Source organism: Naegleria lovaniensis (assembly GCF_003324165.1).
Source record: "Naegleria lovaniensis strain ATCC 30569 chromosome Unknown tig029, whole genome shotgun sequence".
In the NCBI taxonomy this organism is placed as follows: domain Eukaryota; phylum Heterolobosea; class Eutetramitea; order Acrasida; family Naegleriidae; genus Naegleria; species Naegleria lovaniensis.
This window is the reverse complement of record NW_025407851.1, coordinates 71,890-98,007: the sequence shown is the minus strand read 5'-3', so window position 1 is coordinate 98,007 and position 26,118 is coordinate 71,890. Positions and strand designations below refer to the sequence as shown.

Below are 26,118 nucleotides of genomic sequence, written 5' to 3'. Positions count from 1 at the left end.
TTGCAGTTTTTATTAAAAAATTAATCCCAACTTGCAAGTTCATTCATCAAATCATCATCATCATCGTCTGCCTCCTCTTCTTCATTGGGATCGTAAATCATTTCTTTCAGCTTTTTCGTTTTCTTTTCTTCCAAATCTTTGAGTTTTCTCTTGAGGGATCCTTCTTTTTGCTTGAGTGTTGGATCGTTACTCTCAAAGATCACTTGTTTGGTTGGATCATTGTCCATCTTTTCAATCATGCTTTCCAATAGACCCTTGAATTTGCTCATTCTCTTGTGAACCTTTTTCTTCTTGTTACTTTCTTGTTCATGTTTGGCAATTCTTCTCTTTTCACGTTGTTTCTCTCGATAGGACTTGACAATATCATTCACATTGGCTTGTTTGGTAAAATCATACAAGTCTTGTTCGTTCTTCATTCGATTCTTAATAAAATTCAATGCAGCAATATTGAATCCAATTCGTTGAGATTGTTCTCGTAATGCACTCTTCACATGTTCATGCAACGATTGCATCAAATCAAAAGTATCTTGATCGGATTGACTTTGAACCAATTGTTTGTAATGAATATGAATCAATAATAAAATGATTCGTGTACTCAATTCAACATCTACTGATTTCTTTTTCATTAACTTGTCTAATTGTTTCAAAATGAAATATGCATGAGAAAAATGAATAATTGAAAGTACCATATCCAAATCCGATCGAGCAATACGTGTTAAACATTTCCATACATAGTCTTGAATGGATAGACCAAGTAAGAGTGGATTGGTAGATTCCGATGAACCATCTTCATTCATTTCAATTTCTTCATTAATTGCAATATCTAAATTTTCCATTAATTTTTCTCCATCTCGTATCGTTTCCATACTTCGTTGTCCAGCATGAGTGACTTCCATTCCTGGTAATGATAAATCTTTAAATTGTTGAGAGTGTGGTAAATCTTTTTCTAATTGTTCTTCTTCAAATCTCTTCTCCTTCTCTTCTTCTAAAAATAGTAAATCTTCTTGAGATTGTCTATAAATGAAGAGAGCTCTTTCATGTCCTGATACAACCATTCTCAAACCATCACAACTCACATCCATACACCATAAGGGTGATTTTGAAATGTATTGACAAGTAACCACTTGAATTAATTCAAATTTATCACCATCCCAATACTTGACATTTCCATCTTTGGAAACACTAAAAAAGTAATGAGTGTCTGGAATGAATTTAATGGCACTAATTCCTTGTTCATGTGCCAATAATGATCGATGACAATCACCAAAATCTAATCCCCATATTTTGATATTCTTATCATCACTTCCTGTTACTATTAATTGTTCATCACTACTAATATCTAAACATTTGATCGGTAGTTTATGACCATATAAGGATAAAAAGAATTTCATGGTATCCAAGTAGAATATTTTGACCGTATTGTCTAATAGAGAGAGTGCCAAGTATTTTCCATTCTTGGAAATGGTCATGGCAATAATTTCTTCATTCATTTCTAATACATTTTTGATCGAAAGAGAGAGATGCTTTGAAACGAGGTTACTACTTGATACTTGTTCAAATTCCCAGAATTTTACAGTCTTATCACTACTTGCACTAATAATACCACCATCATGATCGTGTGATGGAGGAATAAATTGCAAACTATAAATACTTGCTGAATGTGCTTGAATATTTTCAATACATTCCGAGAGATTCACATCGTAAATTTGAATATTTCCTTTTTTAGTACCAATCAAACAATAGCGATGATTGGTCGAAGGTATCCATAGAGCACATAATCCATGTTCAACATCATTCAATGTTTTGATACATTTAGAATTCTCTAAATTCCAAATATGGCATTCCTTAGAGGATAAAGATAGACATAGAGTTGGATCATCAGGTGAAATGACAATGGAACGAACAGGTGTGCCATGTCCTTGTCTTTCAATACTTTGAATACATGTAATACCTCCATAATTCAGAGTATTGTGAGTGGTGCTCGTCGTCGTTGTTGATTGAAGATTGCCAGTTTGAAACTTTTCAAGTTTGGAAGGTTCAATAAGGTATTCTTCAATGGTATTACGTAGAGTAGAGACAATGAGTTTGAAATTGGATGGTTTCATAGAATCTAAACGAGTAGCCAACGTCAAGTCTTGTTATTCATGTTCATTCAATGATTCAGTCAAGCCTTGTTGTTCATTCAATGATTCAGTCAAGTCTTGTTGTTGTTGTTCATTCAATGATTCAGTGAAAAAGTCAAATCTTGGATAACACTTATCATGAGGACTAAAATCAAAAGATCTCAATTCATAATTGGATTTCACTTGTAACCACCATTTGTATTCCATATTTGGAGTCAATGGAGTACCAGTTTTCTTTCTTTCCTTTTCACTTCTCAATTTAAAAATTTCTAATATTTTGGAATCAGCTCCAATGATACCTAATAGAGTACCACTAGGATCAAATTTCATTTGTAATACTCTACTTTCATCTCTTCTCTTTAATGTTCCCATAAAGATTGGATCATTTTCATAAAAATATTGAGAGTTCTTATTTTGGAATACTTGAATGTTCCAAACTCGAATTTCACTGTCAGTACTACCAGCAAATAATCGAGTCTCATTGAAATCTACACAAATCGACCAAATTTCATTACGAGATCCTATCAATGTTTGAACACAGTGACAGGTCGTCAATTCCCATATTTTTATGAGCATATCCTTACTACTACTAATCAATGCATTTGACTTTTCTAAAAATAGTAATCCTGTAATTCTACCCTTATGTCCTCTTAATCGATATTTGGCTTGACCAGCAGTCACATCCCAACATACAATATCTGTATCATCACCTCCACTCATCAATAACGAACCATCCTTATTAAATTGTAAACAAGTCACACTACTTGAATGTCCTGTTGCATACAAGACTTGTTGTTTTGTTTGTAAATTATAAATTAAAATTTTACCATTTTGATATCCTGCTGCAATAAAAGGTTCTGAATGTACAAGACAAGTAATATTACTATATTTCATAGTTCCTTCATGAATAGATCCACCATAATAGGATTCATCTTGTGGAAGAATGGTTTGAATAAGAGATTGTTCTCGAGTATTCCAAATACCAATTTGATAAAGAAGAGGAGAAAGAATGAGGCAAGATGATGAATGATTGGTTTGATGATAACAAATCGAGGCATGAGGAGAGGCAATCATACCTGTCATACTCTCAGGTACAATACGATAGTAGGGTTTGACCATTTGTTGTTTAGAGTCTCGGGGTGTTGTTTTGCTTTGAAAGGGTAACTAGTTGAGTGGTAGTTGAGTGGTAGTGGTGCTACTGATGGTACTGGTGGTGCTACTCCGGAGGTGTTTGATGAGTCTTTGATGGTACCACTGATTCCGAGAACAATGCAAAGAATTTTTTTTAAATCAAAAAATTTCAAAAATTTATATGAACGCTTGCTTTTGTGCAATGATATTAAAATCTCTTTGAACCTCTTCGAACTGTTTCGACAACATCATCCTCACCACTACTGTCATCCGAGTCACCCTCTCCAACACCAGAATAAGCATAACGTTGTTGTTTGGAACCCTTGATGAGAGTCGTACTACTACTACTTGCACCACGACTCGTAACCTTACTACCACTTCGACTTAACCCACCAGTGCCACGACTGTAAGTGTCGCTATGACCACCACCACCACCACTACTCATACCACCACCAATACCACCACCCATACCACTACCACCAATACCACCACCACCACTACTACTACTCACATCCATTTGAGTCAATTCATTTGCTCTCTCTTCTAATAATTTAATATCCATATCACGAACATTCTTTGATTTTCTCCACAGTAATGGTTGATAAGATCTTCCATCTAAACGTTTCGATGCAATCAATCCAATAGGATACAAGACAAGTAATGATAATCCAATGAGAATGGCACATGCACCCATTCCAATAGTACCCACATTCATGACTTGACAAGTATGGTAATGAATCGATTTCATGTTACTACCAATGAAACCACACTGTGCCTGTAAAAAGACACTTTTCAGATATTGCACGAATTGTTGAATGGAACTCTTCACACGATGTAGTGATATATTGCGACCTTCATCATTCAAATACATCCATGCTTCATTCATTCGATCAAACATGGAAATGACTTGATTCATACCATTCAAAGTATTGGAGAGAGTATTCCAAGTATAGGAAAAGAGAGTATTTGGTGTTTCTAGAGTCAAATTCATCATTGTGTTCGTGTAGAGTATTAATTGAGATTGAATCAGAGTTAATCGTTGATACAAGGTCGTATTACTTGATAAATGTTGATTTTCATAGACATATATCAATTCAGAGTATTGTTCAGAGATATTGAATGGATATTGATTGGGATTGAATGTAGAAATATTCCAAGTATCATAATAAAATTCAAGTCTTTGATCATTAGGAATGGTAATATTCTTGGTGATGGAATTCAATTGTTGAATTAGATTTTGAAAAGTATTCATTTTGAATTGAGAAGAATAGGTTGAAATATCTTTCAAATCATCCAATACTTGTTTTGAAAATAGATTTGAAATGTCTTTCATTGGTTGTTCAATTCCCTTCTTTAAAATATCATTTCCAAGAGGTGATAATGCATTCTTAAAGGCATCACTCGTTACATTCATGATTGGAATCATACTACTCGAATTGGTTATGGTTTGAAACACTCCAAAGAGTTGATTCACATATTGATTGAGAGATTCCATGAGTAGTAGTGTTTGATTATTATTACCATGACCATTCTTTAACGAAACCACCACCACCTCTTGTACCACTTGAATCCATGTTTCCTCTCCTTGACACTTCAATAAACTTTTGGTAATATTGAGACCAATCGAGAAGGTTGTGTTGTGAAGTTGAGAAGGTAATCGTTGAGGATCAAAAATATCTTGACCTTCACGACAATACGGAACAAGGATCATAAAGACACAAACATTCGCTGCACCAAATAAAAACATCCAAAATACAAGAATACAGGAACAACATGAGGAACATTTGGCTGCTCTTGGATTTCTTCGATAAATCAATGACATGAATATCACAAAAGTAGAGAGAATGAATAAGAAACCAATTCCAATCACACTCAATCTCACTCCTTCAAAGATGGATGCACCTCTTTTTAGAATACCATTACCAATGACCATTTCTATGGGTGAGGTTCATTGTCATTCATTTTTTGATGCATGAACATTGGTGGTGGTGTTCATTGAAATGTGAGGTTCATTGAAATGTGAGGTTCATTGCAATAACAATATATATTCATCACGAGTTCACATGTGTCAATTGTCCCAATACAATATTGGTAAATTTGAGTGGTATGAGTGTATTATGAAATTATGATATTTATGAAATTATTTGTAATCATAACACCACTCTCATCCAACAACACTTACCTAAATTACGTTGTAACAACGTGAACATACTATCTGTACTATTAAAATTACTCAATACAGAAACATATCCATCTGCAATTGGTATGATTTGATTCATCATTTCATTTCCAATTTGATTCATAATATTTGGATATAACGTGGAATAGAATGATTCATTCATGGATTGAAAAGATTGTTGAGGAAATTTAGCAACTTGTAATTGTGAACTTGATGAATTCAATGATTGAAATGGATAATTCAATGTATCTAAAATATCCTTATTGGATGTCATAATTTCTTGTTCTAATTCATTCAATTGTTGTAATTTCAAAACAATTGAATTTAAATCACTTAATTGAGATTGTAAAAGAGAGATTGGTAATTGCATCATGGCTATATTGACATTCATGGTAGAATTCAGTAAAGGATAAATATTATCTTTGAATAATTGATTAATATTTTGAGCAAAGACTTTGACAATACCAGTACCACCTTTTTTGAATGAACAGTCATGTTTTTTGAATGAACAGTCATGTTAGGGTGTTGGAACATTGATTCACAAACAGTAGTTGTAGTAGCAGTGTTGGAACATTCAACATTGGGATACAACGTTGGGATGAGATTGATTATTAACAAAATTCAATGTATACAAGAAGTGTTTTCAATATTCAATCGTCATGGAAATTTTCAAAACTCACCTGTAATATCCTTAGCACTTGTTGTAAATTGATCAATCGTCATGGAAATGGTATTAAATGTGGTAGAAATGACATGACCACTTCCCACTCCATACGTAATGGTAAAGACCATTCCACCCAAACTAGCAACTACAATAAATGTTGCAAGAATCGTATAAATCACAACCATGACAAGTTGAGATGAATAGTTTTTATGAGCTGCCTTTGCTGATCCACACAGTCCACACACTCTTCTCATGACATAAAAAATTCCTAAAAACAATGTCAAGACCATTCCTAATACCACCAATATTGCTACAACGATGAGAATGAACTATTGAATGATTATATTGTTGTTGTGTAACACAGAACAAACACACAAAAATATACAGACACGAATAATAGACACAATGAATGGTAACATGAGGTCAATGATTGCATCCAATGATCATCATGATACTTACATAGAGATAGGAAATCCATGCACAAAAATCAACATTGTTCGGAGCACTTGATGAAATGACACTATAATCACAACGAAACCATTCATTGAGCCATGCCCCATTATTATTGGATTGAAACAAGTATGATGATAAATATTGAGAGAAGAGTGTTATCATGGAGTGAGGTGTGGATGTGGAATGAAAAAGGTGTGGTGGTGGTGGTGTGGAAGGCTCAACAGCTGTTGCTCGGTAGTACATTTTTTTAATGAAGCTAATTGTTGTTGGGTTTCTTCACCACTCTGTGCCCGTACAACTTCTCAAGTACATGATTGTTCCACGTTTTGTTACATCACAAGGAATGAATCCCTAAAAAGTAAAATGACATTTAGCAATCATTATATGTATGCCACTTAGAGTCTTCTTGGTGGTGGAATTGGTGGTGTCTGCTGTAATCTTCTGATTAGACTTGGATTGGAAAGGTTGGTTGATGAACTAGTGGTACCATTGTTGTTGTTATTGTTGTTGTTGTTGGTTGCAGTGGTGTTGGAATTCCACATATCATTGACATTTCCAAAAGTCTGTTCAAGATTGGGTGAACTCTTTGTTTTTTGGAATACAGATGAAAGATTTGGTGATGATGTAGCACTATGTATACTTTGGTGTCTTGATGATTCATTACTTGTTGGTGGTGTACTCCTTCCAGATGAAATGGCACCACCACCTTGTACCATTGGTGTGTTTCTATAGGATGACAGGGAACTATTGAGCACTTCTCTTTGAGACGTATCCAAGGTTAGAGAATGAGGTCGTTGTGGTTGCTGTTGTATCAATGCATGATGATGATTGGTCATGAGTTTGAATGAAGAAGAACTATTGTTACTACTTGCATTACTATTACTTCTACTCGATCGATTGCTATTGCTCTGAGATTGTAAATATGGTGCTTGCTGTAACATGATGGATAACGTCTTGGGTCTATTATTATCACGTGGTGTTTGTTGTTGTTGTTGTTGCTGTGGAGATGATAATGGAGGAGAGAATGAATTCATCAATAAGTGTGTTGTCGTCGGTGAACTAGTAGTAGTAGCAATCGTAGTCATTCGACGATTGAATGATTTGTTGAATGGTTCATTCTGAATCATTGTACTACCACTACCACTACCACTACCACCACTACTATGACTACTTATAGTACTATTCCTCCTACTACCATTCCAATCATCATCCAATCCATGATTCATCATGAATGCACTCTCTTCATCGAAAGAAATGGATCCAGGTTCAAATGCCATTGTTCTTCTCTTTTCTTTCATTTGTTGCTGATTGAGTCTTGGTTGTTGATTGCTCAGAGCAACAGTCGAATTTCCTGTTGTGGTATGGATTGGATGATTCATGGATGAAAATTCTGCAACATTCATAGTATTCGATGATGACGTGATGACATTTCTCAACTCGTGAATAAATTGAGTAAGAACATCTATTTGTGAGGATGTTAATAGTTCTGAAGGAGAGTGGTCATCCATAACACTTGTTTCAGTATTCGTCATGGTAGGATTGGTATTCATGGAAGCATGATTGAAAATGATGGATTCTTTTTCAGTAATAAATGATTGCACTCGTTGTACAGTTTTTTCTAATTCTTGAATTCTATAAACAACATCTGAATATTGTTTTAAATATTTTTCATATTCTTGTTTGATCGCTTCAGATTGATTGTAATACTTGTTATACTTGTCATTCATATCTTTAACTCCAATCAAATCAATTCTAGTAGATTCAATTAAATCTTTAAGATTTTTCAATTCTGCTGTCATTTCATTTGCATATTCATCTTTCAATTGTCTATTCAATGATTTTACAAGTTTCAATTCATTGGATAGGAAATCATTAATCTTTTGTAAATTGGTTACCTCAAGAGCAGCATGATGCAATTCATCGGTTTGTTCGGAAATTTCTTCATTTAATTCTAATATTTTCTCTTCTAATTGTGTCACTTGTTGTTGATGTACATCTTGTAAATGATCACTTCTTTCTTGTTGTAGAGTAGTCAACTCTTGTTGATGTTTTGAAATTTGATTGTTCATTTCTTGTTGATGTTTCAATAATTGTTCATTCAACTCTTGTTGATGTTTCAATAATTGTTCGTTCATTTCTTGTTGATGTTTTGAAACTTGATCATTCATTTCTTGTTTCAATTCTGTGAGTACAAGATTAATCGATTGTTTTTCCTCTTCCAATTGTTGTTCATGATCACTCAATTTGGCATTCAATTCTTCTAATTGTTTGCACTGTTGTTGAAGAGATTGTAATTCTAATTGTGAGCGATCATGTTGTTCTTTCAAGTTCAATTGTGCTTGTTGTTGATTTTGCAATGCTATGGAACGTTCATTTGATAATTGTATCTCTAGTTCTTGGTTTGCTACTTCTAATTGTTTCATGATATTCTTCATGTTCGTATTTTCTAGCAACACTTCATTCAATTTCATTTCATTTCTTTCCATAATTTCCGAATAATTGTTGAGTTTCAATGTGAGACTTTGATTCAATTCTTGTAATTGACGGACTCTATTCAAAGTGGATTGGATCGTGGAGTGAAGAGAGTGTATTTTTGATTGTACACAATCAGTGGAACTTGAAGAGAGAGTAGTAGATTCCAATTCGTTTGAACCAATATTGGTCTTCAGCATTTCAATCCATTCATCACAAACATCTCTTGAAATGACTTGTTCCAAATTCTCAAGCCTTTTCATGGCATCATTCTTTTCAGTTCGTAAAACATCAAGTGTTTTTTCAACATGTTGTAATTGATTGAGAGTATGATTCAATTGACTAGTAGAGTCTTGATACAATGTTTCTAATTGATGATATTTGTTTTGAATAGAATCTCTATCCATTTGTAATTCGTTAATCTTCTTTTCCATAGTCTTATTTTGAATAGAATGTTCAGTATTTAAACTCTCAATTGTTTCTTGATGTTCATGTTCTAATAATTGACATTGGGATTGTAATTCAAATACTTTCTTTTCTAGCTCTTGTATTGCTAATTGTTTCTTTTCAATTTCTGATTGAGCATGATTCAATCGATCACTGAGTTGGATGCTCTCATGTGTTACAGTTTCAAGCTCTCTGGAATGAATCTGTTCCAATGTTTCAATTCGTCTATTTTTCTCTTCCATACTTGTCAAATCATGTTCTTTCAATTGTGAGAGATCATGAATGAAAGAATTGAATAGTTTGGAAATGACCTTTTCTAGTGAATCGATTTGTTGTTTAAACCAAGTCGTGTTCGTGATGGTAGTGTTGGTATTGGTACTGGTAGTGGTATTGGAGTAATATACTTCATAATCTTCCGTATTATGGATGGATAAATGATCATGTACCATGATGGTAGTAGTAGTACTTGTGTTGCATGTAGCACTGCTGCAGACATTGAAGAGACTCGTCCATTTCGAGGCATAATCTCGTAGTTGCTGTTTCAATTGATCGCATCGCATACGAATAAGAGTTTGGAGTTCATTCCTTTCCATGTTCAACTGTTGATGAGTAGTCTTGAGAGAATCTTCTTGTTCTTGTTGTATGAATTGTATCTTAGTTTCATAATTACGAGTGAGAGATTCAAGTTGTCCTTGATACATGTCTTTCATTGAATTCATTTTGGATTCATACTGTTCTTTTAATGAGAAATCAGAATCTTCTTTCATGGTTTTCAATTGATCATCAACTTGGTTCAACTCCTTAAGGACAGGATTGGTTGTGTCATTCAACATGTCATGATGACATTTCAAAACACTTTCCATTTCATTTAAATGATGTTTCTTTAAATCTTCAATGAGATTCTGATGCTTGGCATTCAACTCTTCTATTTGCTGGGTGTGAATTTCTGCCATTTCGTGTAATTTTGTTTCATATTGTGATTTCAATATATTTAATTCAGTCTTCATTGTTTCTTCTCCCAATCTTTTAACGTAATCAATTTCTTCTAAATGAGAGGATTCAATTAAATTCAATGAGTGTAAATGTTCTTGTTTGATATCATTCATCTTTTTGTTGCTCGTTTCCACAAATAATTGAAATTGATGTTCGTTATTCTTCAAGTCTGTGATTAGATTTCGGTTATTGGTCATTAATTCTCGTATTTCATCTTCTCTTGATTTTAAATTTTGAATTACTTCTTCTAATAGAGTATTCTTTTGTTGTAATTGAGATTTGAGAGAGGAGATAAGATCCATCATTTCCTTATTGTGTTTCTCATGAATTAAGGTAGTTTTATCTGATTGAGAATTAATTTCTAATTGTTTTGAGAGGTTCAACAGTTGAATTTCCATCAACTTGATATCATTGGTTAGTTTGATAATTTTTTCATTTCTGTCCTGCAATTGAGATGAATATTGAGAATGAATGTGTTCTAAAAGATGGGGTGTATAGATACCATAGGTCTATGTTCTATTACACTTACCGTTATTGAACTCTCTTAATTTCTCAATTTCTTCCTTTAATTTAGAAATTGTTTCGTCTTTTTCATTTAATTGAGATTTCATTTCTGATGTTGTCAGATGTTCATCACTAGAAACGATTGCAGTCGAGAGGGAAGAGCGATGAAAGATTTGTAATGGATGATTCGGAGATGAACAGTAATGAGATGATGTGATAATTGAAAGGAAATCACTTATTTGTTTCTCTTGATTTTCCTATCCACGGTATTAGAATACATGATCAATAGTTTCCAAAATCATCAACATAATACCTACCTTCATTAATGTAACAATGGTCTTTAGTGAGTCACATTCGTCTTTTAATCGTTTCACCAAACCAAAATAAATAATTTCCAATTCCTTTTTCACTCTTCTGTTCAATGGCCAAATAAATTCTTTAGCTTGTTCATTTGATATTTCGTTTCATCATTTTCAAATTGTGATTGTAACAATCGACTTGATAATTCATTATTCAACAAATACAATTCTTTACATTTCAAAGACAGCAGTGAAGTGAGAGAAGTGTTGGAGTCATTTCCAACAAATCTTGATACATTCGGACTGTTATGGTTCTCTGCATTATTGAGAGTTGAGATTGGTTGATGGGAACTACTCAGTAGGGTGTTTGCTGTTTCAGAATGTTGTAATGATGATGATGAGGGAACGTCTGTAGTATCATTATTGCAATGATGATGCTGTCTGTGTGAAATTGGATCGTCTGAACGAGTAGCAGCGGTTGTGTGGATTGGTGGAACGGAGCATGCTTCCGTTGTTGTTGTTTGGTATTGTTGATCCTCTACATGGTTTATAAACTTTTCACCAAGTAATTGTTGGTTCTCGGTGGTGTCAGCAGTATTCACGGCTTGTCTGTCCAATTGCTGAACCACATTTTTAAATTCGTTGTAAATTTGATGATCGTCGAGTTCCAAAGAGTAAGGTTGATTTGAGGGGTGGGTATGCTCATCATCGTCATGATGAATATTCATTAAAAGGATATCATCAACATCATCATCGTGAAGAAGACCTTGATAAGAGCCTTTTTTGAGATGAGGAATTGGGGAGGTGTTGATGATTGAATGCATGGGATGGTTTTGTACATTTGAACGATCGAAGACATTGATGGACGATGAGGAAACGTTGCGACTGGTCGAAGATGGAGAGAGGTGTAACGAGGTTTTTAGTGTATTATGTTCCCTTAATTGTTTTCTCTTGATCGTAGTTGTTGTAGTTGTTGTTTCAGACGATGACGCTGCCAAGCCTTCAAGCAGTCGTTGATCTGACCCTTCCTGTTTCAAGGAAGGAGGTTTACTGGTGGTCCTCTGCCCGTTACTGCTATCAGTACTCATTTTTTAAAAAAGATCGCACCATGTTTATCTTTGCTTAGCCTTAAAAGTGATTAACTGCCGATCTTTGAGCGCGTAGGTTGTTTTTAAGCAGGACCACTTTGGCACGAATTTCAAATTCTTTGGTGAAGCATTTTCGAAATTTTAAAAAAATATTATTGAAACTCATGCTCTACATTATTGGACTCGGACTCGGTGATGAAAAAGACATTACCGTCAAGGGATTAGAGGCAGTCAAATCCTGTGATGTACTCTTCCTTGAATCGTACACTTCCATCCTTCCTGGAATTAAAAAAGATCGTTTAGAAGAATTCTACGGAAAGAAAATTGAAGAGGCTGATCGTTATTGCGTCGAATCGGAATGTGAGAAGGTCATCTTGGAACGCGCCAAAACCCAGTGTGTCGGTTTTCTCGTTGTTGGAGACCCATTCGGAGCAACGACTCATACCGATATGGTCATTCGAGCTCGTGAAATGAATATTCAAGTCGAAGTCATTCACAATGCTTCGATCATGAATGCAGTGGGTGTTTGTGGATTACAACTATATCAATTTGGTATTACCGTATCTTTGGTATTCTTTACAGAGAATTGGAAACCTGATTCGTTTTATGATAAAATTAAAAAGAATCGAGAATGTGGATTGCATACATTGTGTTTATTGGATATTAAAGTGAAAGAACCAACAGAAGAATGTTTACTGAAACCACATTTAAAGAAATACATGCCGCCACGTTTCATGACCATTAATCAAGCAATTGATGAATTATTAGAAATTGAACACTTGAGAAAAGAAGGAGTTTACAATGAAGATACTTATTGCGTTGGATTGGCACGAGTGGGAGCTCAGGATCAACAAGTTGTTTATGGAACTATGAAAGAATTGAGAGAATTGGATTGGGGTGAACCTTTGCATTCATTGGTCATTTGTGCTCCAGATAAGGATATTCATTTCTTGGAAAAGGAACATTTGGAATTTTATAGTGTCAAGAACTATTTGAAACGAAAACAGTAAAAGATTTAGACTCTTTGTAAATCAACCTATGGGATGGCAGCACTTGCTCTTTTGTTTTCTTCGAATTGTTGACATAGGAACATAGCATCCTAGTCAAACAGGAACGGTCCAATTTAACTGCAATCCTGAGAGCTGCTATCAACGGCCATTTAAATATTGTCGAATAGATTCAATTGAGTGGCTGTAGGACTTGGTCAAGAATTTGTTTAATTGAGCATCTCCAAAGAAGTGACACATCCTGGAAATATGACAGCAACTAACTCATCGGTATCAAGCTATTATTGTTTGAAGTAACATAACATGTTGTTTCTCAATATTATGTTTTCAAAAATTATCCGGTAAATTCGCACATTATTTCGTTTATTAATTCGACAGCAACTAACCCAATTGTTGTTAGCAATCAGTATTTGAAGTTTCAACACGAAAATAAATAATCTTTACACATTAGAACGGTGGATCCAAATAATCAAGTAATATAGAAGGGATTAAAAGAAATCAATGTGCAACTAAAACATATTCATTACCGATTAACTGTATAAGGCTAAATACACGCTAACATAATATGATATTCAAATAACGTGATAGTCAATCTTCTAACAAAAGGAAAACATGGAGATAAGCATGATTTTACATGTAGTATCAATTCATGTCCAAATGATGTTAACTGGCGTGTCGTTTGTTCTCTAAGAAAGTCCGTTATTGGTCTGTTGGTTACATGTATATGGTTATTAAAAGATAGTATGTTATCACTAGTAGCAGGAAGCAATTAGTTAACTAGAGAAATTGTTTGATTAATGGGTTACCTTTAACAGAGATGTAATTTCATTGAAGTGCGGCAGATGCAACATCTAAGTTTACTGGCCCAGATGTATAAGTTTTATCGGATAACACAGTTTTACAGCAAAATTTTGAACTGTGACGATATGAATGGTGCTCTTAACCACTATAAGATTCTGAGAATGGATCAGAATAAAAAAATTACTTCTTTCAAAAAATTTACATTGCCACTGAAGTGGAACAATTATTATCATCTACTTGGAGAAAGGGATAGAATCACTATCTCTCAAAGAATTGAAAAGTATCTACAACAGACTCAAGAAGGTTTTCCCAGCAAGATGTTGTTAATGATTTGAATTAGAAGAGGAGTTAGACTTTATGTGTGATGAGGTTAAGAAAGCAAAGTCGTCGGCGCCCAAACGCGACATCAACTAAATCATTGTTGATTTGACTCAACAAGGCCCTTTTTCACAAAGGGATGTCTGTGAGGACCAACTACCAGCGGCTCTGGCTAATGGTCAACGAAATAGGGTTCTCGAGTTGCTTAAGAGTGGGAAGAGTATTGATTTGAATCTATTTCAAATAGATTGTATGGCCGAATCTCTTGCCAACGAACGAGTGTCTACTGTTTTTGACCGTAACTCAGGAAGGAAGAAGTTGAGGAGTTTAGTTCTCTTGGAGCTATTTACAAGATTCTGTTGAAAAAACAGCTCAAGAATAAGGACGAAGATGAAGAGTTGCAACGGGCTATTGACTCAGTCGAGAACCGCGCATTTGTTCTCCTTGCGAGACAGAAGTTCCAGCAAGCGGCAGAGATAATTAGTTCCTCTACACTCAACCCTTTGTTGAGAAAAAGATGACCTGTTCTCTTGGGCTGAAGGCAGTGGGTAAGAGCGACAGGTGTTGAAACAACAATTGAAAATCCCTAATCCAGAGAAAGATGTTAGCAATATAGTATGTCTATTTTGAAAGAAGCCAGGTCACACTAAAGAAACGTGTCGCAAAAAGATGAGGGATGATGAGAAAGCCAACAAACAACAAGGCTCTCACAGTTCTCATCGAAATCCTTCAGTTTTTTCCAGGAAACTCACATGGAAGAAATTGCCTTCAGGAAGAAGGCTATTCATTCAATTTCCAACAAGTGGAGACAATGGGAAATGATGGGTGCCAAAAAACAAATTGTGGGTCTTTTGACGGATGGGGTTCCAATTTTGGTAAGCAAGCATTTCATCCCTTACTGTGGAAGAACCTCCTTTTCCAAGATCTGTTAGTGTTGTATCTGTAGCAATCGCTGGGTTTAATAAATTGATCAAAAAGGTTTCAAAGCCAGCTTCTTTTTCAGAATATATTCGCTAGGCAACAAACCCTTGGTATTATCTGCTACTTGAAGTTTCAGCTGTTTTAATTTATCTTGGAAAAGATGATACACCTGCAGCTCAATCTCCCGCCAACATGTCATCTACTGAATTTAAAAAAAAATGTCAGATGAAGAACAACATTCCTTCCTCAACAATTCTCTTCAAAGACCTCAAGAAGATCAGGATTATACCGATGGAAGTAGTATAGATCTTGCTCCGAGCAATTCTGAGAATGAATTTGACACAGATCGTGAATATCCGAAACCTGCAAGTTCCCTTCACGACGCAATGACAGAGCATTCCTCCAGTGTTGGTATTGAAACTTTGGAAAAGACTGAAATTGGTATTAATACAACAGAACCCTACAAAATTCATCCAAGACCCAAACCCTCTCAACCCAAACCATCCTATCAACTTCAATTAGAGATTTATTACGGGGGTGGAATGCCCAACAAAACAATTATCATCAATGTATATAACGAACAAAATCCAAAGCCATTCCTTGGTGGTTTTCGAAACACTCTCACTCATCTCATGTATCATCATGCTGCCACACAAACCGATTCTTCGAAACAAAAAGATCCCAATGTACAATTATTTCATCGAGAAACACAAACAAAAAAATTTACAACGAAGGGACAACAAACTCTGAGAGAACAAGGAACTCAGATGGAAAAGCCAGGTCTAAACATTGACACCTCAGAAGATCGAATTATTTATCCTTCATCCAACTATTTTGATTCGGAAATGTTAAAGCTATTACAAATTGAAATGGCCATTAAAATTCAGAGAAATGTCAGAAGATGGATTGCAAAAAGAAGAGTCGACAAGATGAGAGAACACAAATACAAGGAAATTGAAGAGAAGGAACATGCAAAGAAACAAAAAGAAATGAATGATCATCATAAAAAGTATAAAGAGATCAAACGAAGAATGCATCCAAGAAAACCCAATGATTTTCAAATCATGTATGATGAGTTGGAAGCGTGGAGATCTAAAGAGACTGAAGAGATCAATTCAACCACTCAGCCAGGATCAAGAGAAAGGAAAGAGGCTTTGAAAGAATTACTTCGAAAAGAAACGAAACTTCTTCAAACCATTGATCGATTGAAAATTGTAGCTGGACAACAAAATTTAGGTCAAAAAATTCAACAAGATTTAGAAGAAATGGCAAAACCAAAAGTCATTTCTCGAATCAATACCACACGAGTGAATTACAATCGAGCACGAACATGGAAAGAAGGTTCAATTCCTCAATCCACTTTTGATGAAAGTAATGTGAATCACACAGAAATAGAAACGCCCTATACCATTCGAGCAAGAGAATTGAGAGATTTATATTATGGCCTCAATACAGAAATGTTATCTGTGGATGAACGTTTGGATGTATTAATGCATGTCAAATGGACGGTCAAAGAATTTGAGAATGATTCACTTTCAAAGGATATTATTGAACTCATTGATAGAGAAGCAGATTTATTGAATAGAGGAAGGAAGGATAATAGTCTCGTAGGATTGCGTAAACGACTCTCTAATTTATTTTTACAATTCATTCATGAACCCAAATACAATCCTGAAGCGATTGTACTTGTTAATCGAAAGAAGAATCAATTGAAAAAGATGATTGAAGGAAGAAGTGAAGAAGTGTTGGATTCGAATGAGGGTTATGTCATTGAGGCTCGACTGGACAGGACCAATAGTGATGATCATCATGATCTACCACGAGAAGCATTTATTGTTGAAGAAACCTTGTTGGAATGAGAACAAGTCATAAACAAGTGGTTTTAGTGTGTTGTCTCACACACACCCAAACAACAAAAGAGACTGTCGTCTGGGATATTAACCCGTCATGTTTTACACACACAATAAAAAAATGAATCAACAAGAAGTCATTGAACAACATGTCTCACCCGTGATGGATGATGATTCTGAAATGAACCCTGAAAAATCAACATTCTCCGAATCGAATCAAGTCGAGTCATTCCCTCATCATCATCATGATGAAATGAACAACCATGATTGTGAAGAATCATCCAAGAGTGAGTTAACTCACCAAGTCGAGTCAGCAGCATCATCATCTGTAGTCGTCCCACACTCCTCATCTGCAACACCATCACAAACACTCGAAGAAGAAGCAACACAAGCCTTGAATGACAACCATGATGACACCATGATCCAGTCTCATGAAAATACCACAACAACACCATCCATCATGATTGATGATTCAACCCAAATTGATACAACACCACCTCCTACGAGTACTCAACAACTCCATCTCTCATCATCAAAATATCCCTTTGTTGAACTCTCTTCATTCACAACCACAAGTGTTGAAGTCATTTATGATCAACTCAATATTTATAGTACTCCTCTCTTTACCATCATTACAAGTGTCAATGTTCAAGAAGAACAATCTCATATCACTGAAATGATTCAAAATCATGAAAAAACACTCTATAAGGATCATCCATTGTTTCAAAAGACTGGATTGACTGTGAGTCGAAAGATGAAAGGTTTGTATTCAATGATGAAATGGTTATTAATGGATGATTTAATGTGTGTGTATGATGATATGTATATGATGATGTGTATATGATGATGTCAATGACAATGTCAATGATGATGTGTGAATAATCACATTGTGATACAATCTTGTTATGACATACCAAATCTCATCATGATGTCATTTCATAATAACAACTCAAGATTTTGAATGGCTCTATGATCATTTAAAAATGGATTGTGTTGGATGTTTAATTCCACCCAAAGAACTTCTCACTACAAATATTGACAAGTTGTATAGTCATCACAATAGTAGTACCAACACTTCAAGTGATAATACAACCAACCATGATACGAATGGTGATAACAAATCTCTCAAAGGAAAATATCTTTCCATTTTCTTGTCACTCTGTGCGAGACATCCTGTCTTGTGTAAGAGTCATCTCTTTTGGGATTTTATTAGTGCGAGTGAAGATGAATTTAATAATACCATGAAACAAAGTGATCCTACAAGTCAGAACCATACTTTACAAACAACAACTAGTAGTAATACTAGTGGTAATACTAGTGGTAGTAATAGTGGTAGTGGTAATACTACGAGCAACAGTGGTGGTGGTGGTCTCTTGTTTAGTCTCAAAAAGATGAAAGTTAAATACAATACTCATGATAAGGAACGTGAATATGTGAATCAATTATCCAAACAATTGAAATCCTTGTTGAACGCAAGTCTCTCTTTAAAGAAATATCAAGAAACATTTTTGAGTGAATTTGATAGTATTGGACGTGCTTTTAAAGTCTATGGAAATTTTGAAGCCAACAATAATTTTAATGAAATGATGAATCATAGTAGTACTAGTAGTAGTAGCAGCACTGTTCCAAATAATCCAAATGATTCTTCTTCTACTACCAATCCTTCTCTTAACAACACTGGTGGTACTCTTCATAATATATTTCACTCTATTGGAGATGTTACCATGAAATTAGCAAGTATTAATACTCATCAAGAATCTACGACTCAATTTGATCAAAATTTATTGTTGTACACCAAATATTTATTACCTAATTTATTGAAATTCTTGGATCTATCTAAAGAATATCATACCACATTGAGTGTCTATGAAAATGATTTGAATAAGGCTACAACTCAAGCTAATAATAACAGTAATAATCCAAAATATCAAGAACAAGTTCAAAAACTTACGACCATTTACAATGACATGAAAAGAACCGTCGATTTGATTGATCAAAGATTCCCTCTTGAATGGGAAAGATTCAGATATGAAATGAAAATTGATTTACAATTTTCCATGTTGGGATCGTTGGTGAAGAGAGCCCATGATAATGTTGAATGTGTGAAAGTATTGAAGGAGAGTATTGAAAATAGTCATGTCGATCAAGGCAATACTGCTTTTGATGAGAATAGCAACACCTCTACAAACATTTTGCGTCGAAAGAGTGTTCTACAAGAGACCTACGATCACATTCTTCATCAACACAAGAAATTGATACTACCCTCAGGCTCAACTAATAGAAGAAAAGATTGAGCGGTGTGTGTGCAAGTTGAGTTCTAATGAGTGGTGTATTTCCAGGTTGAAATTGAATCACCTTATTTTGAATTCAACGTTTTTGAGATAAATTATTACAATTATTAAATACGACTCAAATCTTTAATATCAATTGCGTTTATTGCAAATATTGTCTAAAAAAGTCACACGTTCTTTGCAAGGCCAATGTACAAGCCTCCTCATTATAAGCTTCTGGACGTTTGTCATTAGTGAAAGCATGACCAACCCCTGGGTATAAATACACTTTTCCATTCACGCCATTTTCTGTCCAACTGTTTTGCAATTTCTTGGCTGACTCAATGTCAGAAAATCCAATCGCGTCATCCAACTCGCCAAAGTGAGCAATCACTGGAATTTTAATTTTCGAAACATCCATTTGGGGAATTCCATAAAAACAAGATGCAGCATTGATGAGTGATGATTCACTTCCGTCTTGTGTACTTGCTGCAGCCAATGTCAATGCACCTCCTAAGATAATATTTGCAAGTTCAATAAAACATTTGATTTTCAATAATATGATCCCAATGACTTCACAAATTGTTCAATACATACCCATACAGAATCCAACTACTCCAACCTTCTTACATCCCATTTCATTTCTCAAATATTTGGCTGATCCCAAAATATCTTGAATAGCACCAGACCAATTCAAACCAGTCATCAAATGACCAGCTTGTTCCCGATCAATAGCAACTTTTCCTCTATATAAATCAGGAACGATTGTTGTTGCATTGAGATCATTGGCAATTTTAATTCCCTTGTTTTTAATTTGTTCATTCACTCCCCACCATTCCTGAAGAATAATAACTCCCATCGTTGTGGGTGTTCCTGATAAAGGCTTGCTTACAAAGCCTGGGCAAGAACCGAGAGGATTCTCGGAAGGGAATTCAACTTGTGTGGAAGCCATATTTTTTTCTAGGAGTGCCAAATCACAAAGTTGCATCGTTTTTATTGATACGCACGCAAAAACCAAGTTTGTGGATTCTTGAGATCACGAAGAAGTTTCATTCACGTGTATTGAGTGTTGTCATCAAGCGCATGTTGATGTTTTCAAGTTGTTGACCAAGGAGGAGTATATTTGGATCTCATTGGTGTTGTGTGTTTCACTGAGGAAGCCTTAGTTGTTCTTCAATATTTACAATGATTGTTGCGTTAAAGAATTTTTCAAATACACAATGGAATAACTTGTATAGTTATTGAAAACTTCAGAACCGAAAGTATCCATTGAAGAAACTGTAGATAATGTTGTTCCATCTCTATTTGAATCGATATCTGTCGTGGTGAATGAGTGTATGGAATTTAGAGTATTTGTTCGACTTGAAGTTGCCGACTCTATTAAAGATGGAAATAATAAAGTGGGAGTTGGAGGAGGATTGAAGAGTTCATTGTCGTCAATGTTCCACGTTGTTAACTCTATATTCTTTTTCCTTAATCGTTTATGAATGAAATTTCGTGAAGTAAAATGTGCGGAGGTTGTAGTTGACAATTTGTTGCCCATGGTCACTGTTGTCAGAGAGAGCAATTAAGAGCGGTTGTTTTTTTATATTATGCATGAATCATCTCTCAAGTCAAAGGTATTCTCCGTCCTCCCACCCATTTAAATATCGCCATTTCTGGACGAAAAAACATCGTTCTTGCTATTCTCTTTCATATTAGGAAAAAATGATTGACTGTTCCTTGCTTCATAAATAGACATAAATAGGTATTCCAATATTTAAACAGCAGTAGTAGATTCAAAACGATAAGGTTTGTATTTGGTAAGGTGCATCTTGCACCATTCAATACATTGTATGCACAATGTTTACAAATTACAATAATTAAACCATTTAACTCATAATTCATCATTGATAAGGAGGGTAAGGTTGATATTGTGGTTGTTGTTGAGGATAATAAGGATTATTCATCATACCCATACTGGTTGTAGTTCTGTGACCGTACTGCATGAACCCTTGTGGCTGAGTTTGGTGTAAAGATGGTTGATGATTGACGACACCATACGACGAGTGGTTGTTGTACACCATGGGGTTATGGATATGACCATAAGGCGACGATGATATGGTTGGAGGGTATTGTTGAGGTGTAACATGAGATGTGTTCATGATCATTGGATTCATTATTGGAATGTTGCTTGTAGGCATGTGATTGAACAAGTTGGAAGAGGGTGTGGTGGTGGTGGTTGTTGTTGTGGCAGAGCAAGCACTCATGATGGATGGAGGTGGTAGTTGTTGTTGTTGCTGATATTGATGATTCACAAGTACATCTCGACCATAACATTTCATCATTCCAACAGAAACATTTTCACTTGGGAATCGAGTTAATTTGAAACTTTGAGTGATGAGACCAAATTCACCCAAATCCAATCGATACAAATAATCATCGGAGTTGGCATCTTTCACGGTAGCAATTTCAATCCATTCATTCGTTTCCATGGATTTGTAATAAATATCAATTCCATTGAATTGTTGTTGACAACAATTAAACTGTTTATGAGGTTTCATTTCAATATATTTAAAAAGAAAGGGACGAGAGAAGTGAACAGTGATACTACGTTTTGGGGTTGCAAAATCTGCACTCGCTCCCAACATGCAACTCTCGTGGGAGAGACCTTCTACCGTGTTGGCTACATTCTTTGTGGGACCAACGATTTCAAGATGCGAAGGTTGAATGAAGGATATAAGGCTTGAATCGGACATGGTATTATTGTTGTTGTTGGGTGTGATGAGAACTGATCAAGTGTTTCTGTTGGTGGATTTTTTTGAATATTGTTGTTTGTTGAGAACCATGTTGTCCAGCACAAGAGATGGCTCAAGACAAGAGAGCCTGAGTGGCACTTGGTGGTGTTAATGAAATGAGAGGAATTCGATCAAGTAATGAAACACCGCAAAAGCTCGCTCCTGAACTTGTTTCCGATCGTATCACCTTCAATCAAATGTAAAAAAATGTCCAAATCAGTAACAGCGGCGTGTGTCACACAACAGTTGTTAGCCAAAGAACCAATCGGAAAGAATTCCGAATCAACTTTATCCTCGAAACAATCCTCAGATATCTTGGTCCAAGATAATTCGTCATCAAAACAATTCATTGAGCATTCACAAGAATCTCCATCAATAGTTGACAACAACAACGATGATGGAATTCCGACAGAGGAGGAATTTATGAAAAAACTTCAAGATGGTATTCAAGAGTATGCTGAAATTGATAAATCGAGTAGACATTCTTCAGATGACGAATTAATTAATTTTGTTAAAGATAAAGAAGAGAAATTACTCTTTCGATTAGGAAGGTTATTAGAAAAAAAGAAAAAGAAGAGGAAAAAAGAATTGAAAAGGAAAAGAATGTATGAGAGTGAAGAAAGTGAGAGCGAAGAGAAGGTGAAATAGTCTGGTGCTGCTGTGGATACTTTGAGGCATGTATTCCATCATGATGATCATCATCCAACCTTCTGTTACGGACTCACTACATGCTGAGGAAGCCCACTGGAGCTCGAAAATCTCTGGCTTGGTGAAAAGAATGTTTCAATTCTTCTTCTTGTGTGCCATTCACACTCACTGGTTTGCAACTCCTCCAAGAACAAAAAGAATGGCAACTTTATAAATTATGTTTCACAAAGAGTATTGTTGTTGTTGTACAATTAAGCAACATATTGAATGGTGCTGCTGTCCTTGGCATCACGTTCCAGATATTCTCTTGCAATCAAATCTTCAACTCTCTTCTTGATCAACTTTGGATCAGGAAGGAAGTGTGAGCTCAATTGTTTGATAGTTTCTGTCATGAGTTCTTGATATTTGAGTACCTTTCTGGCCTTCATGATACGGACAAGAGCAGCATCAATAACATATTTTCTTTCTTCTTGAGCCTTTTGATTGATTTCTTGCTTTTGTTGTTGAGTCACTTGAACCACAACGTTTGGAATCTTAATTCTTCTCAAAGGACTTTCAAAATCAGCATTGACAGAAAACTTATCAGTTGGATTAATAACCTTCTTATTTCCATCTGTGTTCAAAATGTTTGCTGCCTTTGTTGCACATAACGCAAGTAAATTTCTCTTAACTTCTGTTGGTGGCAAGTTCAAAGAGTTTTGAATTTCTTGGAATGTCATTTCAGCTTGGTTGTTGAACAATAACAAAATACAAGCTTGATAAGTGTTCGTGGAAATTTCCTTTGTACCTGATGCAAAACGTCCAGTAACAATAGCTGTACCAAGAGAGTGAATCCAATCTAACTTTCTTTGTTGTGTAATGGAATCATAGAACTTTTTGAAAGCATCTAAACAAATACCTAAATCTTGTGGAATGGTCATCTTGTCTGTTTTCATTTGTGGCCAACAACCAAGAGTCAAAACTTCAGGGTTAAATTCAAATGGTAAAGCAATGGACTTGTTTGATGTATAGGTCTTGAAGTCATTTCTCAAGTTTTCAGAAATACTCTTATCCTTGATCATACCTTCCAATTTTTGGGTGAAGGACATACCCATACGCATCTTGAGTTTTCCAATGAATGATCTTTCAGCATCCAAATTCAAACGACTGGTTACTAACAATCTCTTACTCAAATGTTCTCTATAGAAAGCCATAAACATGTCCTTATCTTTCAAATAACCAAATAATTTCACAACATTTTCCAAGAGAGCATCCAAGTTTTCTTCACCAACCTTATCAACTTCTTTCATGACAGCATCACAATAAGTTGAAATCAATTCAGCAGTGGAGGCTCTACTCTTTTCACCTGCAGTTACAACTTCAAGATTAACAAAGTGAGTAAAGGCGTCTTTCAAAGCCTCTAAAAATAGTGGATTTTGTTTGAATTCATTGGTAACCAATTTAGAATAGGTTGTATGTAACTTCAACAATTCATCAACATAGGACTTGGCATCAATATTTTCCTGTTGACATTGATTGGAATGAATTTTAACACCTTCTTCAGTGATGAAATCTCTAACTTTCTCTGCCATTGGTTGTAATGAATCAATTCTATCAAACAAGTTATACATTCTTGACAAATCTTCTTGTTTGTCTCCAGACTTTAACAAAGCAACAAGACCAGAACCATCCATGTTTAAAAGTGTCATTTGATGCTTTCTAATGAGTTCGTCTTGAACTTTAGAAATCAATTTAGCCTTTGTGTTTTGGTGAAGATATGAAACAGCTCTCCTTTCTTCTTGTTCTAATTTATCTTCAGTCTTTTTCATATAATCAGGACAAGAATCTTCAGCGATCCATTTTGAACTTTGAATATTGTAGTAGGTTTGTGTTTCAGACAACAAATTACGTTCAAAATCTTCTTCATAGGCGTTCAAACTTCCCAAACCCATTTCAATGAAGAGTGTAATACCATCTTTCATCATGGATCGGTCAATTAAATCACCTTCTCTTTCCTTGTGAATTTTATCAAGTAAAGCATGAGCCATATCTTTCTTGATACTTCCATAAACCAATTCTTGATAACATTTCAATCCAACGCTTCTCAGATCATCTCTATTGTTATGTTTTGTATAGTATCTGTCCAAATAGTTAAATAATTTAACCATATAACGAACAACCAATTGGTGATCTCGCCATCTCTTTACTGCCTCCATCAAGAGACCATCACCTTGTTTTTCTTTGAGAGCAACAACTACCAATTGCTTCAAATAATCACTGATACATGTTCTATAACGATCGTACAATAATTCAGTAGCACCTCCCTTCTTGTTGGTATCTACTTTTTGTGTACACAAGTTGAATACCGTACTATTATTATGAGGTTATTGTTGTTGTTGTATAATGGATGTTGTAGAGTGAGGAGAATGATGAGGGAGTTCCCATAGGAAAGATGATTTTGTTGTTATCAAAGGATGAAAATTTGCAAGTCGATCAAAATTAATTGTGTTATTGAAATAAACGCACGAGATCGATCAACGAGTACATTACGGAAGAGGAATAGTAGAATCATTGTACATCCATGAGTTTAGATCATGATAGTGGGAAAATCAAAAATAGAATTTGGAGTTCATCATCATCGCGATAATAATCGTCATCATATTGATCAGTGATGAATACATTTTACCTCTCAATACTTACGTATATAACTCGGCATATTCTTCGTTATTGAAAGGCTTGGACATGTTGGTATTCAAAAAATCAATGAGTTTGTTAAAGCCTTGTTGCAAATATTTCCACTTGGTCTCAAAATCAGGAGCTTCCTGTTTAGATGCACTACCGCTGGTGGTAGTACCCTTCTCCATTTTGTCGAGATCCTTCTTGGCATCGGTCTTGCCAATAATACTTGAAAAGAAAGGCATGATGAGAGTCGGCAACCAGAGAGAATGATGACGAGAGGGATTTTTTTTAAATGCTTGGTATCGTTGGAACAACAAGCGTGTGTTGTAATCAAGTTCACGACACAACGAGCGAAGACAAAATTCAATTTTAAAGAAGAACGCTCATCGATTTAAAGTAGCACACAAGAATGAATGCTTGTTGTATGATATGAATTTTATTTGTTGTTGTTCCATCATTGAGGAGGTTCAATCAACAGTACTGAAAGTAAAACCATCAAGGTGATGCACAAACCA

At 35.1% G+C, this 26,118-nt stretch overlaps 11 protein-coding genes across 11 annotated transcripts; 4 read left to right on the top strand and 7 right to left on the bottom strand.

Moving 5' to 3' along the window:
• Positions 1-20: 20 nt before the first annotated feature.
• On the bottom strand, positions 21-2,105 carry C9374_007360 (uncharacterized protein; the record flags this gene model as incomplete). The annotated part of the gene is made up of 1 exon (XM_044697317.1): positions 21-2,105. One exon carries the CDS (start codon positions 2,103-2,105, stop codon positions 21-23), a length of 2,085 nt encoding a protein of 694 aa, XP_044546483.1.
• A 33-nt stretch (positions 2,106-2,138) lies between these two features.
• On the bottom strand, positions 2,139-3,242 carry C9374_007359 (uncharacterized protein; the record flags this gene model as incomplete). The annotated part of the gene is made up of 1 exon (XM_044697315.1): positions 2,139-3,242. The coding sequence occupies one exon, from the start codon at positions 3,240-3,242 to the stop codon at positions 2,139-2,141; it is 1,104 nt and encodes a 367-aa protein (XP_044546482.1).
• Positions 3,243-3,462: 220 nt separating this feature from the next.
• On the bottom strand, positions 3,463-6,793 carry C9374_007358 (uncharacterized protein; the record flags this gene model as incomplete). The annotated part of the gene is made up of 4 exons (XM_044697314.1): positions 3,463-5,189; positions 5,437-5,907; positions 6,114-6,426; positions 6,557-6,793. 4 exons carry the CDS (start codon positions 6,791-6,793, stop codon positions 3,463-3,465), a joined length of 2,748 nt encoding a protein of 915 aa, XP_044546481.1.
• Positions 6,794-6,945: 152 nt separating this feature from the next.
• On the bottom strand, positions 6,946-12,353 carry C9374_007357 (uncharacterized protein; the record flags this gene model as incomplete). The annotated part of the gene is made up of 4 exons (XM_044697313.1): positions 6,946-10,940; positions 10,992-11,223; positions 11,284-11,408; positions 11,501-12,353. The coding sequence occupies 4 exons, from the start codon at positions 12,351-12,353 to the stop codon at positions 6,946-6,948; spliced, it is 5,205 nt and encodes a 1,734-aa protein (XP_044546480.1).
• A 164-nt stretch (positions 12,354-12,517) lies between these two features.
• C9374_007356 (uncharacterized protein) lies at positions 12,518-13,363 on the top strand (the record flags this gene model as incomplete). The annotated part of the gene is made up of 1 exon (XM_044697312.1): positions 12,518-13,363. The coding sequence occupies one exon, from the start codon at positions 12,518-12,520 to the stop codon at positions 13,361-13,363; it is 846 nt and encodes a 281-aa protein (XP_044546479.1).
• Positions 13,364-15,618: 2,255 nt separating this feature from the next.
• Positions 15,619-17,259, top strand: C9374_007355 (uncharacterized protein; the record flags this gene model as incomplete). The annotated part of the gene is made up of 1 exon (XM_044697311.1): positions 15,619-17,259. The coding sequence occupies one exon, from the start codon at positions 15,619-15,621 to the stop codon at positions 17,257-17,259; it is 1,641 nt and encodes a 546-aa protein (XP_044546478.1).
• Positions 17,260-17,371: 112 nt separating this feature from the next.
• C9374_007354 (uncharacterized protein) lies at positions 17,372-19,544 on the top strand (the record flags this gene model as incomplete). Its single annotated transcript, XM_044697310.1, has 2 exons — positions 17,372-18,011; positions 18,205-19,544. 2 exons carry the CDS (start codon positions 17,372-17,374, stop codon positions 19,542-19,544), a joined length of 1,980 nt encoding a protein of 659 aa, XP_044546477.1.
• Positions 19,545-19,683: 139 nt separating this feature from the next.
• On the bottom strand, positions 19,684-20,472 carry C9374_007353 (uncharacterized protein; the record flags this gene model as incomplete). The annotated part of the gene is made up of 2 exons (XM_044697309.1): positions 19,684-20,033; positions 20,118-20,472. 2 exons carry the CDS (start codon positions 20,470-20,472, stop codon positions 19,684-19,686), a joined length of 705 nt encoding a protein of 234 aa, XP_044546476.1.
• Positions 20,473-21,406: 934 nt separating this feature from the next.
• C9374_007352 (uncharacterized protein) lies at positions 21,407-22,258 on the bottom strand (the record flags this gene model as incomplete). Its single annotated transcript, XM_044697308.1, has 1 exon — positions 21,407-22,258. The coding sequence occupies one exon, from the start codon at positions 22,256-22,258 to the stop codon at positions 21,407-21,409; it is 852 nt and encodes a 283-aa protein (XP_044546475.1).
• Positions 22,259-22,504: 246 nt separating this feature from the next.
• On the top strand, positions 22,505-22,945 carry C9374_007351 (uncharacterized protein; the record flags this gene model as incomplete). The annotated part of the gene is made up of 1 exon (XM_044697307.1): positions 22,505-22,945. The coding sequence occupies one exon, from the start codon at positions 22,505-22,507 to the stop codon at positions 22,943-22,945; it is 441 nt and encodes a 146-aa protein (XP_044546474.1).
• Positions 22,946-23,196: 251 nt separating this feature from the next.
• On the bottom strand, positions 23,197-25,845 carry C9374_007350 (uncharacterized protein; the record flags this gene model as incomplete). Its single annotated transcript, XM_044697306.1, has 2 exons — positions 23,197-25,294; positions 25,625-25,845. 2 exons carry the CDS (start codon positions 25,843-25,845, stop codon positions 23,197-23,199), a joined length of 2,319 nt encoding a protein of 772 aa, XP_044546473.1.
• Positions 25,846-26,118: the final 273 nt, after the last annotated feature.